The sequence below is a fragment of the Uloborus diversus genome, chromosome 7 (genome assembly GCF_026930045.1).
Source record: "Uloborus diversus isolate 005 chromosome 7, Udiv.v.3.1, whole genome shotgun sequence".
In the NCBI taxonomy this organism is placed as follows: Eukaryota; Metazoa; Arthropoda; class Arachnida; order Araneae; family Uloboridae; genus Uloborus; species Uloborus diversus.
The window spans coordinates 56,605,257-56,621,093 of record NC_072737.1 but is presented as its reverse complement, the minus strand read 5'-3'; the positions used below and the strand labels follow the sequence as shown (position 1 = coordinate 56,621,093).

The 15,837-nt window shown below is 32.0% G+C and overlaps 1 protein-coding gene across 1 annotated transcript in view; it reads right to left on the bottom strand.

The window, feature by feature from the left end:
- The window catches only part of LOC129226697 (uncharacterized), a 133,906-nt gene that overhangs the window by 17,946 nt on the left and 100,123 nt on the right, over positions 1–15,837 (bottom strand). Inside the window, exons 20-24 of the mRNA XM_054861326.1 lie at positions 9,764–9,850; positions 8,474–8,539; positions 7,328–7,396; positions 2,872–2,943; positions 1,225–1,290 (exon numbers count right to left, since the gene is read on the bottom strand). Of these exons, the coding sequence (XP_054717301.1) occupies positions 1,225–1,290; positions 2,872–2,943; positions 7,328–7,396; positions 8,474–8,539; positions 9,764–9,850 (360 nt within the window). The remainder of the gene's footprint in view (positions 1–1,224; positions 1,291–2,871; positions 2,944–7,327; positions 7,397–8,473; positions 8,540–9,763; positions 9,851–15,837) is intronic.

The following is a 15,837-nucleotide window of genomic DNA, read 5'->3' as shown; positions in this document are numbered from 1 at the left end:
TTTTAAAGCAACTGTAAATCAAATTTAATGATTTGACGAAAAGTCTTAAATTCCAAAGAAACTGAAATAGTTTTTTTTTTAAAGGTGTGTAAGCATTTTATACAAAGAAAAACGATCATTTCACATCAGAGGGGGAGAGGGTGTCAGTTTTTTTTATTCAACGGACTTCCGTTAAATTTTTAGCACAGGCATCGCTGTGCGGGTACTGCTAGTATATATATATATACATACAGATATCCAACTAAAATATGAATAAGAAGTCGATAAAAAAATATACATGCATGGGATATAAGTAAATTATAGCATTAATATTTTTACACTAGTTACTTTTTGTAGGATAGTCCTTTTTAGTAGGCAATTCTCTGGTGAAGGCCTACTTTCAGGGGTGTAAATGTTGACTTAATGAATGTGGTTTAACTACCACATTTCAAGGATTTTTCTTACTGTAGAAGAGCTGTTTGACTGCCTTGGAAAGTCTCTTTTTAGGATGATCCTTTTTACTGGCCTTCAAACTCTGATTCTTCAGAGTCACAGATATCTTAATCGCAGTGCAACAAAATGTTACATGACTAATTTGGGGATTTATTACCTTAATGCAGGGGTGCCCCCTTTCCCCAAGAGCAAGGTTGTCCCCCTAAATACCATGAAGCCCTCCAAGAGCAAGAATGCCCTAAAACAGAAAACTATCCCTCAACCCCCCCCCTAAAGATGTCACAGCCGCAGTTTCTGCCATGATCCCCTTTCCCCCCCTTCAAGGTGGGTACCCTTGCTTGACAGCATTTTCAAGGTAGATTTTATTTTAATTCCTTCAAAAATGTTCACCTACAACTGTCTCATATTAAAAAAAAAGTCCTTGTTTGAAAAGTAGTAATAAAAAGAAGCAGCACCAGTGGAATAAAATGAGTGCACATTGTAAAGCAGAAACTGGACAAGCACTGTCGTTTGACTGGGATCTAAACTAAACTTGAAATTTACCTTTAAGGATATACACTGATAAAAACTTACCAAATTGACTACGGCCAGCCAAGCTGTGTCTAGAGTCTGCTGCTGGTGGTCACATTTGTATTAAGATAAATTTTTTTTCATGATGCCAAAAGCTCAAGTTTAAAAAATGTCGCCTTTGAAATTAACACTGTGATGATTTAATATTCTCTAATCAGATTAATTTAATATGGTAAGATAACTGCTTCGCTTCCTTGAAGCAAATTAAAACAAAAAACTTACTTGATGCACTTTTGACCTAGGGATAGTTTTGCTTTGCACATTCTTTGGGACTGCTTTTGTTATTCTCTGTAAAAGAATTTTCATAAAATAACTAATCAAAACATATATTTAGAATAACAAACTGCTGCAGTAGTAGTAGAGGGCACGCTGTTCCCAAAAATGATTGGCTTATCATTGTAAAAATGATGAAAATTTAATGTAAATTGGTTTCAAAGCACATTTAAAAAAGTAAATATCTGTTTCTTAAATTAAAGCCAATATAAGTAATCTAAACTGACTTTTTAGGGTCTAATAAACACCTTTCAATGATGATGCAGTCCCCCAAGTATTTTTTTTCAACTGCAGCACAAGTGACAAGCACCTTAGGCAATTCCTGTGGGCACAAGTAAATGTGTTCTCCCACAGACCACAAAAAAAACCATTAAAAAAATTCTCCATTAACCTGATTTATATATCAACAACCAACTTGTCTTGGATTACAACAGAAATTCAGTTTCCATTTTGAGCACTCGCAAACCTTTCTGCAACAATCCAAAAAGAAATATAGCTTGCAGATGTTCCAGTAGTATGTAAATCAAACTTTACTTTAAGAAAATAAAATTCTTGTTCGAGTCTACATACCTCTACTAACATCTTACCTTTTAGCGTTCAGGGTTTGCCTCAAGTATTTACAAATAACTCAAAAGTAAACTAATGTATTTTAACATTTAAAGGAGAAAATGTGAATCACACAAAAATATTACCTTTAGAAAAGCTAACATCACTTATGTTAGAACAAGCTATAACATCTAAATAAAATACTAAGATATGGGATTTTTAAGGGATAAGAAACTGACATTAACAACATATTGACAAATAACCGATACAACAAATTGAAAAACAACAAATTGAAAAAATAAATAAATTAAACAATTACTGCAGCAGGTAATGCAGAAAATTATTAATATGATGTGAGTTGTAACAATTGATAACATTCCTGCAATAATTTTATATTTTTAGAGCAAAAAAAAAGGAATTTTTAAAGCAAACTTAAATATTGTTAAAAATTTCAATCATTTTTTACAAATTAAAACATCATTTATTTCAAGTACTAGAAAGTCGCTCGTTAAGGTATGATGGGTGAAAATTGCTTCTACTCTTCTACATTTGAACGAAGCTATTGCCTGCTTGGTGATATTTTGATAGTTGAAATTGTAACCTAACTCCAGTGGATTAACCCTAAACTCCAGTAGATAGTGTTAATTGTTAATCGTTTCTTCATTCCCATGAAATAAGTCTTATTAGTAAAACAGTTAAGTTACTGGATCCAGTTCAGCCTTGTCACAATAAAGCCTTTCTTTGCATTTTATACATCATTACGAAAACATATTATCAAATTATTATCCCGTGGCACGAGTTTCATTGTTGAAAATCGCGGGTGACTCAATCATTGGCTATTATATATATGAGGATTTCTTTTATTTAAGGTTCATTATGAAGGCAAAATTTAAAATCTACAAGAATTGAGCTTTTATTAATGGAAAAGGTTTTATTTAAAGAAAAAACTGTTGATAAAGCAAAAGAGAAAATAATAAATTAATAAATAAAAGGTTTCGAAATTATTCATTTTTGGAAGAAGTACATAACAAAATTTAAACAGCTTCTTACTTCACAAATGATTTTAATTTCCTCATCTGAGCTTGAAGTATTTTCACCTTTAATTTTTTCTAATCTTTTATTCTAATAATGGAAAAATAAAATTGTTAATACATATAGATGAGTTTGAGGTATTTATTTATAGATGACGAAACAAATTAGGAACAAATAAAGAAGGATGAGAAAGTAGAACACAGCAACTAAACTAGTGTACAAACATCAATTGAAATCTCTGAACATCAAAAATAAACAAGTAAATAAATAATATAGATATACAAGATTAGAACATAGCATAATTCTGAATCTCCCATTTTGGTCGTAGCCAATTTGCCAATTTATATTCATTCGATTCCCACTGTAGATTCTGCCAATTAAAGTTTTTAATTTTTACAAGATGCTTATTAGTCAGTCTATGCTGCTCATTTTTCAACATTGAAAAAGATTCAACTAACATTTTACTAAGGTACTACACATGGTCAATCTGCAAAAAGCTGAATATTTTTTGAGTAAGAGCTTTTTTGTGCTTCAGCACAAAAAAAAAAAAAAAAAAAAAAAAAAAAAAAAAAAAAAAAAACGAGTTGATGTGTACATCAAATGACTTTTTACATTAATTTTATGATAATAGTAGTGCCTTGGAGTAAGCAAAGAAACATTTAAATATTTTTGCCAAATGGTTGTCGCGAACTGAAGCAAAAAAACATTTTATATAGATTAATTTTCCAAATGTTTGGCATTTGAATGTGATTCAATGGTTAACTCTCTAAATATCGCGAATAATGGCCAAAATAAAACCAATTTAAAATTTAAAAAAACAAAAAAAAGCCAGATTTTTGTCGCCAAGTTGGAGAAAAAACTTGGAGACCAAAAACTTGGCGATATGTTGCCAAGTGTCTTCCAAATTATAACACCCCTTGAATTTACAAATACAAATACAAAAGTGACCACCAGCAACAGGCTCTGGGCCCAGCTAGACTGGTCCCTAGTCAATTTACAATCCCCAGTGAAGATCAATGGCCCTCTTAAAACTATCTACTCCCTTGCTCATTACCACCTCTTCCGGTAAGCTGTTCCAAGGTTCCACTACCCTGCTATAATAATAATTTTTCCTAATATCCATGTTAGCCTGAGATTTAAATAGCTTAAAACAATGACCCCTTGTCCTGTTTTCAGTGCCAAACTTCAGCCCTGTAACATCTTTCATTTTAATAAATTTAAACAACTGAATCATGTCCCCTCGGTCTCTTCTTTGCTCAAGACTGTACATTTTTAGCCTTCTAAGCCTGGAATCATAATCTAAGTGGGAAAGTCCATTTATTAGCCTTGTAGCCCGCCTTTGAACCCTTTCCAATACATTAATATCTTTCTTAAGATAAGGAGACCAAAACTGAACAGCATGCTCCAAATGGGGTCTTACCAAACTTCTATATAAGGGCAGAACTTCTTTAGATTTGTTTGAAATAGATCTATTGATAAACCCAAGCATCTTATTGGCTTTGTTACTAGCAATGCTGCACTGTTGGCTAAACTTTAAATCCTGACTTATTAAGACCCCAGATAAGTAACTTTGTCTGCCTGACTAACGACTGAACTTTGCAAATAATAACTTGTACACTTATTTCCATGCCCTAAATGTAGCACTTGACATTTCCCAACATTAACAGCCATACCCCATTTATCAGCCCACTCCGTAATATGATCTAGATCCTCTTGCAGCTGATTTGCTTGTTCTTCATTTTCTACAGTCCCCATAACTTTGACATCATCAGCAAAACAATTCATGTTCCCAGAAATATTTTTGTGAATATCGTTCATAAAGACAATGAACAAAACAGGCCCAAACACTGATCCTTTAGGAACCCCGCTTAAGACCTCACTCCAATTAGAATAATTTCCCCTTACAACTACCCTTTGTTTCCTTCCGGTCAGCCAGTTTTTTACCCAAATGAAAGTTTTCCCTCCTATTCCTATATCAGCTAATTTGCTAAGTAGAGCAACATGCGGTACCTTATCGAAAGCTTTTTTAAAATCAATGTAAACAACATCTACAGGCTTCTTATTGTCCAAAGCCATGGTAACTTTGTCATAGAAATGTAATAAATTAGTTGCGCAAGATTTACCTTTTCTGAAACCGTACTGAAAACTAGTCAATAGATTATTAGTCTCTAGAAAATTTACTATCTTAATTTTCATCAATGTTTCAAAAATTTTGCAAACCACTGAAGTTAGACTCACATGTCTATAATTTCCCGCACTCCCTTTAGACCCTTTCTTGAAGAGTGGTGTAATGTTAGCCAGCTTCCAGTCCTCTGGCACTGTCCCCGAGTTATAAGAAGTATTGAAAATATTAACGATTACATCTGCTAATTCCTCCGCACATTCAACTAAAATTTTTGGACAAATATTATCTGGTCCCGGAGCCTTAGTCTCTTTAATTTTTTTCAAATGAAGTAAAACGTCATCCCTGGAAAATACAAAGTCCTCAAGCTGTACTATAGCTTGTGTCAAAAGTTATTAAGAACATTAGCAATATCACTATCGTCCTGAATTAAAATTCCGTGCTCACCAACCAGTGGCCCAATATGACTATTTCGAACTTTCCCCGAATTAGCGTATGCAAAAAACCTCTTGGGATTCCTCTTAATGTTATCTGCCAGTCTTTGTTCCAACTCTCTTTTCTGAATCCGTACCAAATACCTAAATTTACGCCTTGCCTTACAATATTGGAGCCTATCTGCACTGTGACCAGTTTCTCTAAACCTATGAAAAGCGACTTGCATGCAATTTAGAGCGTCTTTAGTTTCCCTGGAGAATTACATTGGCCAAATTTTAGTGTTAACACCCTTTCTCCTAAAGGAAACATGATCCCCAACCGTTTTCGCTAGATTTTCCTTAAACTCTGCCCACTGAAGATTCACATCGCTATTGTCCAATCCAGAAGAAAAAACTGCTTTTAAACTCTGCCTAAGTGCCACAAAGTCAGTATTTCTGAAATTGGGCACAAACCTAAAATTCTCCATTTTGTGCATATCAAATTTAATCCCAAACCTAATACTGTTGTGGTCACTATCTCCAATATGTTCCCCTACACACAACCCCTGAACATAACCTTCCATGTCGCAGAAAACTAGATCCAAAATCACGTCCTGTCGAGTACCCTGAGTTACAATTTGATCTAAGAAACAGTCACAAATTACTTTCAAAATTTCCTCTTCTCTGCTATTACTATGGTAAAAATTATTTCAATCAATTCCTGGAAAATTAAAATCTCCCATTATGATGACTGACCCCTTGCTTGAAATGTCACTAATAATACTAAACATCTGTTCATCTTGACCCTGGCTTAAGTTGGGTGGCCTATAAATGTTCCCTAAACGTAGTTTTTTGCCCTTATTGCTCATCAACTCCAGCCAAATCATATCAATCTCATTAGGTTTATTGTTAATTACCAATTCATTGCAAGTTAAAGTGTCTCTGACATAAAATAAAACCTCACCACCTCTTTTACCTACTCTATCTTGTCTAAACAAATTATACCCAGTAATAGGTAATAAATCATCATCACTTTCGGTAGCCCATGTCTCGGTAACTCCAATAATATCTAACCTCTCGTCTATTATTATGCTTTTCAATTCTTCCATCTTGTTCCTAATACTACGAGCATTTGTATAAAAAACCTTAAGTAAGCCCATCTTACTTTTATTTAATGCTGCACGATTATTTGAATCCCAACTGTTAAAATTTTTTTTCTTATTAGCCACTTACTTCCCTTTGCTTTTCACTGCCTCATATGTAGTACATGAAATTTTATTATCATTTACATAAAAACATTAAGTAATTTTATCTTTGTGTGAAATTCATGTGTATATTTAAGTACCAAGAATCATTTGCCATTTTTCCTAGTAATAATGAATATAATACCAGCAAAATACTTCAAAAATATGTTTCTTGTATTTCCCATACAATCAAATAACCCACTTGATCGAATAAGGCATGTCCGAATCGTTGATATTTGTTTCAGCAGGACTGACTGTATCTTTCTTTAGTAGGGAAACAAAAGCAAAACAGTGTACTCCACAGGAGTAATGGAAGACAACTTTCACACAATTTGTAGATGAATGCAGACAGCGAAATTTTGAGAGCAATTTCTTGCAAAGTCTTTAAATTCGGTACTTGTGTCGAAATTTTGGCAGACTTAAAAAAAACATATATCTTGATTATGGTCGAATAAGGGCAAATAATTTTTGCATTGAAAATCTGTCTCAATATGAACTTTTGATTACTACCAAATAAACTTTTTTCACTATTACACTATTGTGTGGTTCCCTGTTAAGAACTACAACAAGGTAAGTAATTTTTCACTCAATGACATATGGTACTATATTTAAGGAATAAATGCAATAAAAATGTCCTGTCATTAGTCATAGAACTTTATTCATTTGAAATAAAGATATTTAAAGAATGAATTTACCTTAGGTTTAACTCTTCCTTTCTCCAATGTTCCATTTTCTTCCACTGTTGTTGTTTCTTCTGCAGCACTCTAAAAAAAATTTTTTTGTTTAAGTAACTCAAGAATTGCCGCAAGTATACAACTGAAATTGCAGAAATTGTTCTTGAACATGTTAAAAGTCATTCTTGAACACTAATTTCAAAATATACCATAGTTCACTTTATCAATAAGATAAATTCAGAAATGTATCACAACAAAATCAATGTAATAAGCTAAAGTTATGCGCAAAAATGTCAACAATAACATAAAATCTTTAAATTACTATTTGGTAAATTTTAGTGTACTAATTTCTTATTTAGTGTCTTTGAAAATGGAACTATGTATTTCAAACTATCTGCTAAATCATACTTAATGAAAACACAAAGGCTTTAATTCACAACTTAAGTGAGGAGAGTCGGGACTCTTTAGACCAGAATAAGACATTTTTATACTATTACTTTTCATTTTAATTTATTAGCAGCAAATAGTCCTTACAGCCCTACAAATCCTATAACATGGCTAGAGATGGTTCAGTCATAGTGATGGGGAGTTTCAAACACCTAGGTATGGATTGAGATACTTTTTGCAATTTATTTTATTACCCTACAGGCAAAGGGGATTCCTTGAAAGTGACTGGTGATTATTTCCTACATCCTTGGCGTGATGCAGTCTTAGATCTCATTTTTTTTCAATGAAAGAAGTAAGGGACAAAGGAGGAAATATCATCTTGAGCATAATTTACTACAGATTACTGTTACTTTTGCAATGCAGTAATTGAAAAAATTACTGTTTATTTATGAGAAGTTGCGGTTTAAGAAGAGCTGGGCTTTATAAATTTTCTATTCGGGTTTTGGAGGAGGGCATTATTGAAAAAGGGGATCAAAGTGCAACTATCAAACACAAGTAGGGGATTTGAGACTAATATTTCAAAATATAAGTTGCTAAATGTAGCTTTAGGCTATATTTAGTGTTTTAAGGGGTACCCCCGTGTGGATCTGTACTTGTTTTCCACTGTATTTATCTTTAAATGCTTTTTTTTCAATAAAATATTTCTAAAAACATGTGCAATTAAGTTTCATCAGGCAGAGAAATTTTTAACAAATGATAAGAAATAATAACTATACATACATGACAAGGCTCCACTTTTACTACTTCAGCTTTTACACTTGCAGCAATTAGATCACTATTAGATTCCTTTAAGAAAACAAGGAAAAGTTTCAAAACGTTTTGAGCATACATCTTTTTTTTTTCAAATCAATAAATTAAAGCCTAACTTTAGATCATTTACTTAAAATTTTTTTCGGAATTTAATTGTTTGGAGTTTATGAGCAAGTAACTGCTCTAGTCATTCCCTCATTTTCCTTGATATTAGAAATTCTAAGGAGAGCACTATACACTATGTCAGCCAAACTCTGTTTGCCAGCAACTGCCAGTATTGACAGATGAAAGAAAATTCATGCAAGCACACATAGGTTCAAAGTCAGCTCATACCAGGGTGACCAGATTTTCCCACAAAAAAAAAAGATCGGATAATTTTCTAACAGTCCTCATATAGGTACAATTCTGAGTATAAGTTAGTGTTAAATAAAAAATATATAATATTATAAATACACTCAAAATTTAGTTATGATGTTGGATAGCTTAATCTAGTCACAAGAAAGATATTGTAACAGGTTACTAGTACCTACATATCGTCGCTTCAGAGCAACAGTAGGACATCTTATTGTTATTTCTGTGATTAGATGGCTTACTGTCGCTCTGAGGCAATGATATGGAGATAGGTTAGGAGTTAGGATGATAGTGGAATAGGTCAAAAGGTTTTCCAATTTGAGTTAAGTTTTGATAATGGTTTCTTTATAGTTCCTCTAAGAAATGCAATAATTGCACTGAAAAATTCCAAAAGATATTGCCCACTAGAAGTATATGAAGCTTGTTCATTAATTGAAATTGCTGTTCAGGTGAGAATGACAGTGGCATAAGTTACTTTCCATGCAGCTGACTGGACAAATAGTTGGAAGATTCTGCAAGGCTAAGCAAAACTCTCATGAGTCTCTACCTTTATTTGATTTTCTTTCAGTAAACTCACTATAAATTTTAGAATGTCAGTAGTGTAATTCATTAAAAGTTAATTAAAAACAATTTACTTTTCTTACAAGTTGATGTATAATAAAAATAGTAACAAGGTTTAAATGCAAATACTTTTCTTGAAATTTAAATTCACTCAGTTCTCATACTTTTGCAGCTGTTTTTACAAAACATTCAATTATTTGAAACCATGTTAAGATAATCTATGCCACTCTTATTCTAACAATAAAATATAACTTATGAACGAGCACCCAAATGCATCAGAACTTTAATTCATTGTTTTAAATAAAAACTAATAGAAAATATAATTTAACAAACTTTTTGATTTAATACCTCTTGAAGCTCTTTCTGCTTTAACAACTTTTCAAGCTCTGTCTTCAACTTTGAGTTTTCTAAGGTCATTTGTTCAACAATGCTAACCTAAATAGGAATGAAACAATTTCTGAACAAAAGTGAAAATTTAATATAATAGACAGTACCTGGACAACCGAGCCTCGCTCGGCTTTAAAAGAATAATTTTTTTGTCAACTTGTGTTTTTTTAAGGTTCAATACTTTTCCAAATATACTTGAAAAGCCTCACGTTAACGAAATATTAAGCACTTGACCTTCTTATAACACTAAAGTACCAAACAAAGAAGATTCTGAATGTAATTAAATCAACATTTTGCTTTAAACTATCTGTTACATTTGTTTCCACTATACAATTTTCTTGTCAGTAATTAAAATATTTTGACCTTGGAGCCAGTTTTGCTATGGTGAAATCGGTTTTTAACCGAATACTTCCTTTCATACTATGAGGCGTTTCACTATTTCATTCCAATCGAGATTTTCTTTTTGAATAAGTACTTTTAGTTTTTACGCCAGAAAATGCTACATACAGCATGATATCCATCAAAACTGATGATCCACAAACCATTCCAACAACAAAACATAAACAGTCTCAAGACATACGTTTCTTCGAAATAAAATTTAGATACGTGATTTAAAAAACATGTTAAACTATTTGAAGTGTAAAAAGAAAATAAATAAATAAAATAAAATAGGACGGTCAAGCAATACTTAAAAAAGAAAAAAGCCGTACATCGATTTAGATAATGCTTTTGAATTTGTTTTCAACCAAGTGTGTTTAAAATTAGCCAAAGTGGCCAATATCAGCCAAGCCTGGCAACCCTAAGCAAGTTTAAAATTTTAAAAGAGAAGAGACAAATTTTCATTGTTATGGTTGCAAATCGTCTTTATATTAAAAAACTGTTTTTTTGTAAAAAATCGCATTTTTACAGAAAAAAAGCACTGATACAGATGAACTTAGAATGCAAAACTACAATTAAATCCAAAATTTCATCCAAATCGTTAGAGCCGTTTTCGAGATACGAAATATATACATACCCACAAGAATTGCTCGTTTAAAGATATAAAATATACAAACCCAAAGGTCCCCTACACCTACCGTTTGCATTGTTTATCGGTTTCAAATGCTCAGGTCACAAAAAAAAAAAAAAGTGCTCCCCCCCTCACCTGATATGCATGTTTTTGCATCTATTTGTTTGCTCAAATATTTCATAAAAAATGTCAAAATAAAAATTTAAAAACAATGTAATATTTACATGAAAAATTATCAAAAAATCTTTTGCTAAACTATGGCAAGTTAAGAAGTAAACAATTACCTCTATATTCAGAAACAAAATGTGAATAACACTTTGAAAACAATGCTTCTTGTTATCCCAAAATTACATTATATAATATACTAGTTTTTAGCAACATTTTCCACAATGTACTCTCACAACTATTGTCAAAGTTGAAAGACATATGCAAAAGGAGTTAGCATAAATCACTAACATGAACACACGCAGACCTCTATGAGGATAACTGCATTAAAATTTCCGAGGCTGTCTGGACCATCTTCGGTTCAATTTAGACCTTCCATGGACAAGCCAACAACATGAATAATAATTAATATCTTAATGTATTGCAACAAATCATTAAACACTTAGTTAATTTTATAAAATAAGAAATTACAGTGAAAAATAGAACAGTGGAACAATATCAAACCAGAAATTATTAAGTCACATTATAAACCTTGCATATTAAAGTTACAGAATGCACTAAAGAATATGTTATAAATATTCAAGTATAATTACAATTTTAGGAATGTGGTGTGATTATCACACAGATTGGCTATTTTTGGCTAAAGCCCTATAAATACTGTAAGTAATTTTTTTTTCACTTGGGGAAACTACACATAAAACTCCTACATAAAAAAATCCCGAGTTACATTGTATTAAAGACTAGCTGCGTTGTCCGGCTTTGCCCGATCTATTTTGAAAACAAAAATTGTGTCAAGTGACGTATATTCAACAATCAGGCATAAATAAAAGAAAAAAAAAATCATCATGCAAAATTTCCCCTCCAAGCAATGACGACAGATATTAAAATACTTTTAAGAAATTAAAATAAAATGAGAAAGATGGATTTAAAAAGCGTAATCATGGAAACACAAAATAAAATAAGTTTCAGAATTGAAAATGAGAAAGATGGAAATAATGGATTCAAAAAGCGTTACCATGGAAACGCAAAATAAAATTTTTAAAAACTTGAATAGAGAACAGATTTTTGAACTTCATTTAATTCGCTTGTAACTTTTTTTCTAATGGAGATAGAGGGTTAAACTTCTGACCATAGGTCGAGTTAGATCTGGAGTAAAAAAGGTAGCTCTTTTCAATGGTGTCAAAAAGAAAACTGTAGGACAATTCCTTCACTTTCTATTGATAAATTTAATGAAGAGATTAAATTTCAGCTAAGCCTAAACAAATTCGAGCTAAAAACGTAAATAACTCTCGCCGCAATTAAGTTAGAGCGTTGGAACAAATTGCGTAGAACGCGGAAAATTCTTCCCTTTCCAACGATATATAATATTACTAATTGCGAGTAATTTTTCACCCCCATATTCGGGAATTTATGCGAAAATTGGGCTTAAATTGGAATAAAAAAGAACTATTCATTGAATTGTTTTCGAACTGGTCTGCAAACCTTCTCAGGATTTAAAGGAACAAATTGTGAAAATTTCAGTGAAATCGGCCGGGTAGTTCTTGAGTTTTGCGAGTTCAAACACACAGACGCTTTTTGGAGACTTCATTTTATACTATGTAGAGAAGATATTTCACATTAATGAAAAAAAAATATCTTTCAAATTGATACAGGGTTCATACCCTTTAGGAGGAAAAAAATTCAAGCACTTTTCAAGTACTTTTCAAGGTAAAAAATTTTGTTTTCAAGGCAATATCATAAATTTGTACTAAAAATATTGTATGCAGATTTCATTTGCTACAAACACATAGAAATAAGGCAATAATACAAAAAAGTATAGGAAAACAAAATTGCTTTTTCTACAACGAGAGACCCTTTGATGAAAGATCTACTGCGTTGAAAGTTTTTCTGAAAATGTTTGAAAAGTTTGGTCATAAAGAGAAGCAGATACCAAGAGGTTTAATTTTGAGGTTTTTCAAAGGTTGCAGCAGTCAGAGGTTTGTATATTTTCTAGAATCAGCAAATTAATACTTTAAAAAAAAACCTTTCATAAGTGCTTTTAACTTTTATGGGAAGAAACTAAAATACCCAAGTTCAATGGCATTGCCAGAGAGGAGTTTTTGAAGTCACTCCCCCCCCCCCCCCCGGTTTCAACATTTATTTCCAATATCTATACAGTGGTTTATTACAATATAAGGGCAGTTAGGACAAAAACACTACCCAGAAAGTTATTTCAGTTTGCACTATTAAGTTCTAAAAATATTAGGTTTGCAAATCATTTATAAGTATGCAAATCAATTATTCGTATGTATTTATTAGCTGTTCAACCAATAAAGCATTTCAACTGTCCTCGAGTAAATTTAAAAATTAGGAAGTAAGAAAAGTTTATGAAAGTCCACAGTCCAGTCTCTACACCTCAAAATATACAAAAGCAGCTTAAGCAGTGATAAATGCTCTGAATGCAAACTTGAGCCTATAAAGCTTTCATTGATTAACTTGCAATAGACAATAAATGTGCAAGTTCAGATTTATAGAGCCATATTTCGAAATTGAAAAGATTCACAAGAAGTTGACATATATTATGACAAAAGTAGTTTTATTTTGGGAAAAAAATGGGTTATTGTTGAAATTAGAATTTAAATTTATAAAGGCAATAATATTCAGGTGTAATTGTGATTTGTGAGTTCATAAAAAATTACCTGAAAGTTTCAAAGAGCAAAATGGGGCGAGGGGGGGGGGGGGAATAATTTTTAAAACTAAGACCCCTATTACTTGAATATACATATGTACAACAATAACTTTTGCTATGCATACAATTCATAAAATAGTTTATTAAGTCAAAATATTCTGCATAGAAATACCATGCCCAGTGCCTGTTGATAACCAGCAACAGGCACTGGGCCTAACTAGGCTGGTACTTTTCTCCGCACACACCCCACCTCTTAGCCGTAGGCCTTAGGTTCCATCTCACGGGGGGTGAGTGCGGCGGTCGACAGTCGTCTGTGCTACGGACGGGCTTGGTGCTTATTGCGCCGGGGAAGGTCACCATACTGAGCTTCCGCTCAGCTGGGTGTTTACCCCTTAATGTGTGGGTCTTGCTCACCGTGAGATACGGTATATCTCCCCGTACCTCGTTAGTGTGCCATGACCCCCTAACTAGGCTGGTACTGGTCAATTTATTAGATCCAAATGAAGATGAATGACCCTCCTTAAGCTATCTACTCCTTCGCTGATTAAAGCCTCTTTCAGTAAGCTCCAAGTACCCACAACCTTAATAAAGTAGTAATTTTGAACATTTGAGGAAAAGGGGAAAATTGGAGATATAGGGAGGTAAAAGCATAAAAACGAACACTACTGGATTTCAAGTGAATAATCATAACACAACCACCCCTGTTATACACCTTATTTATTTTAGCAGACATAAAAAAATGATGTACTTATAAATAAAATTATATAAATCAACTTTATATTTAAAATACAAACTTTAAGTTAATTTGTTAGGTGCTCAACTGCTGAAATTTATATATTTTTTTAAAAAATCTGTTGTGACCAAAAATTAGGTAAAGATAATCATTCAAAATTGCAAAAATAAATAAGCAAATAATTAAACAAGACCAAGGTAATAAATTCTTTAACTCCTTAGTTATTAAAATAAAAAATAAAATAAGCTAATCTGATGTAGCAGTGTCAAAATAACTACTAATTGCCAAAAATATAAAAATATTTACAAGATGCAAAAGGATTGAAATCCCAAACACGGAAGCAATTTTTCGCGATGTTGCATACTGAACACATGTTCAGAAAATTGCATTGGTGAAATACTTTTTTAAAACTTCTAAGCACAATTCGTTGATTTTTGAGAGAATTTAAGCACTAAGAAACTTTTTCAAGGTTTTAAAACTTTTTCAAGCACTTGAAAATGAACTTTTTTTTTCAAGCACTTTTCAAGGTTTTCCAAGGGCGTACGAACCCTGTGATAGAAATTATTCTTTGCTTTGATTTTACAAAAACTTTTTAAAAATTCAATTGTTAATTCTGTATCATTTTATGAATTTGTATTCATGCTTTTTTATTTTAATTTTCCTGCAAATACAGTGGATGCCGGTTAATTGAATCAGCTGCTTTAATGAATCAAATCGCCAAAACCAGAACAAAATCCAGCTTTATTAAATTAGTCACTTAAATGAATCAGTTGCTTTATGGAATCATAACTCTTTAGAACAAACATGATTGATATAAGCAGCGGCCACTCTATTAAACAAAAATAAGAGATTATTTTCATTCTCGAAAATTCAAGGTAATTGGGGCTCCTGATAACTTGGATTATCCAAAAAATTCTTAGCAATTTAAAATTTTAACTATTTGGAGGACATAAGGATGTGGAAGGTTTACATCTTTGTACAATAAAAAGAATGTATTGTCTTCACAAAAAATTATCACTTAAATTTCAACACAAATTTACATTTTAAGTATCTCTAAATTTATGATGTCTAAACAATTTTTTGTGTGAACTTGTAGGTTACTAAAAAATATATTTTGAAAGTCCCGGAATTCATTTTGATAACTTTTATTCTGACATTTGTATATGTGTCTAAGTACCACTCATATCACAAAAATGCTTAGCGAGAGTAAATAAAAATTTACCCTCGAGTGGAGGGTCAAAAATCCGCACAACTTGGGAAAAGTGGTTGTGCGAATTTTGGATTTTAGGATTTTGCTGATTTCAAGCCTGTATTCTTACTGTGTTGTATCGTAAAATCAAAAAAAATAAAACAATAAAACTTAAAAATATTCAAAAATTACTTCCTGAGACAATTTAATATTTTGAAATCATTTTAAAAAATATGATAAAACTAAATCCTTTAGTTTTCACTCACAAAAC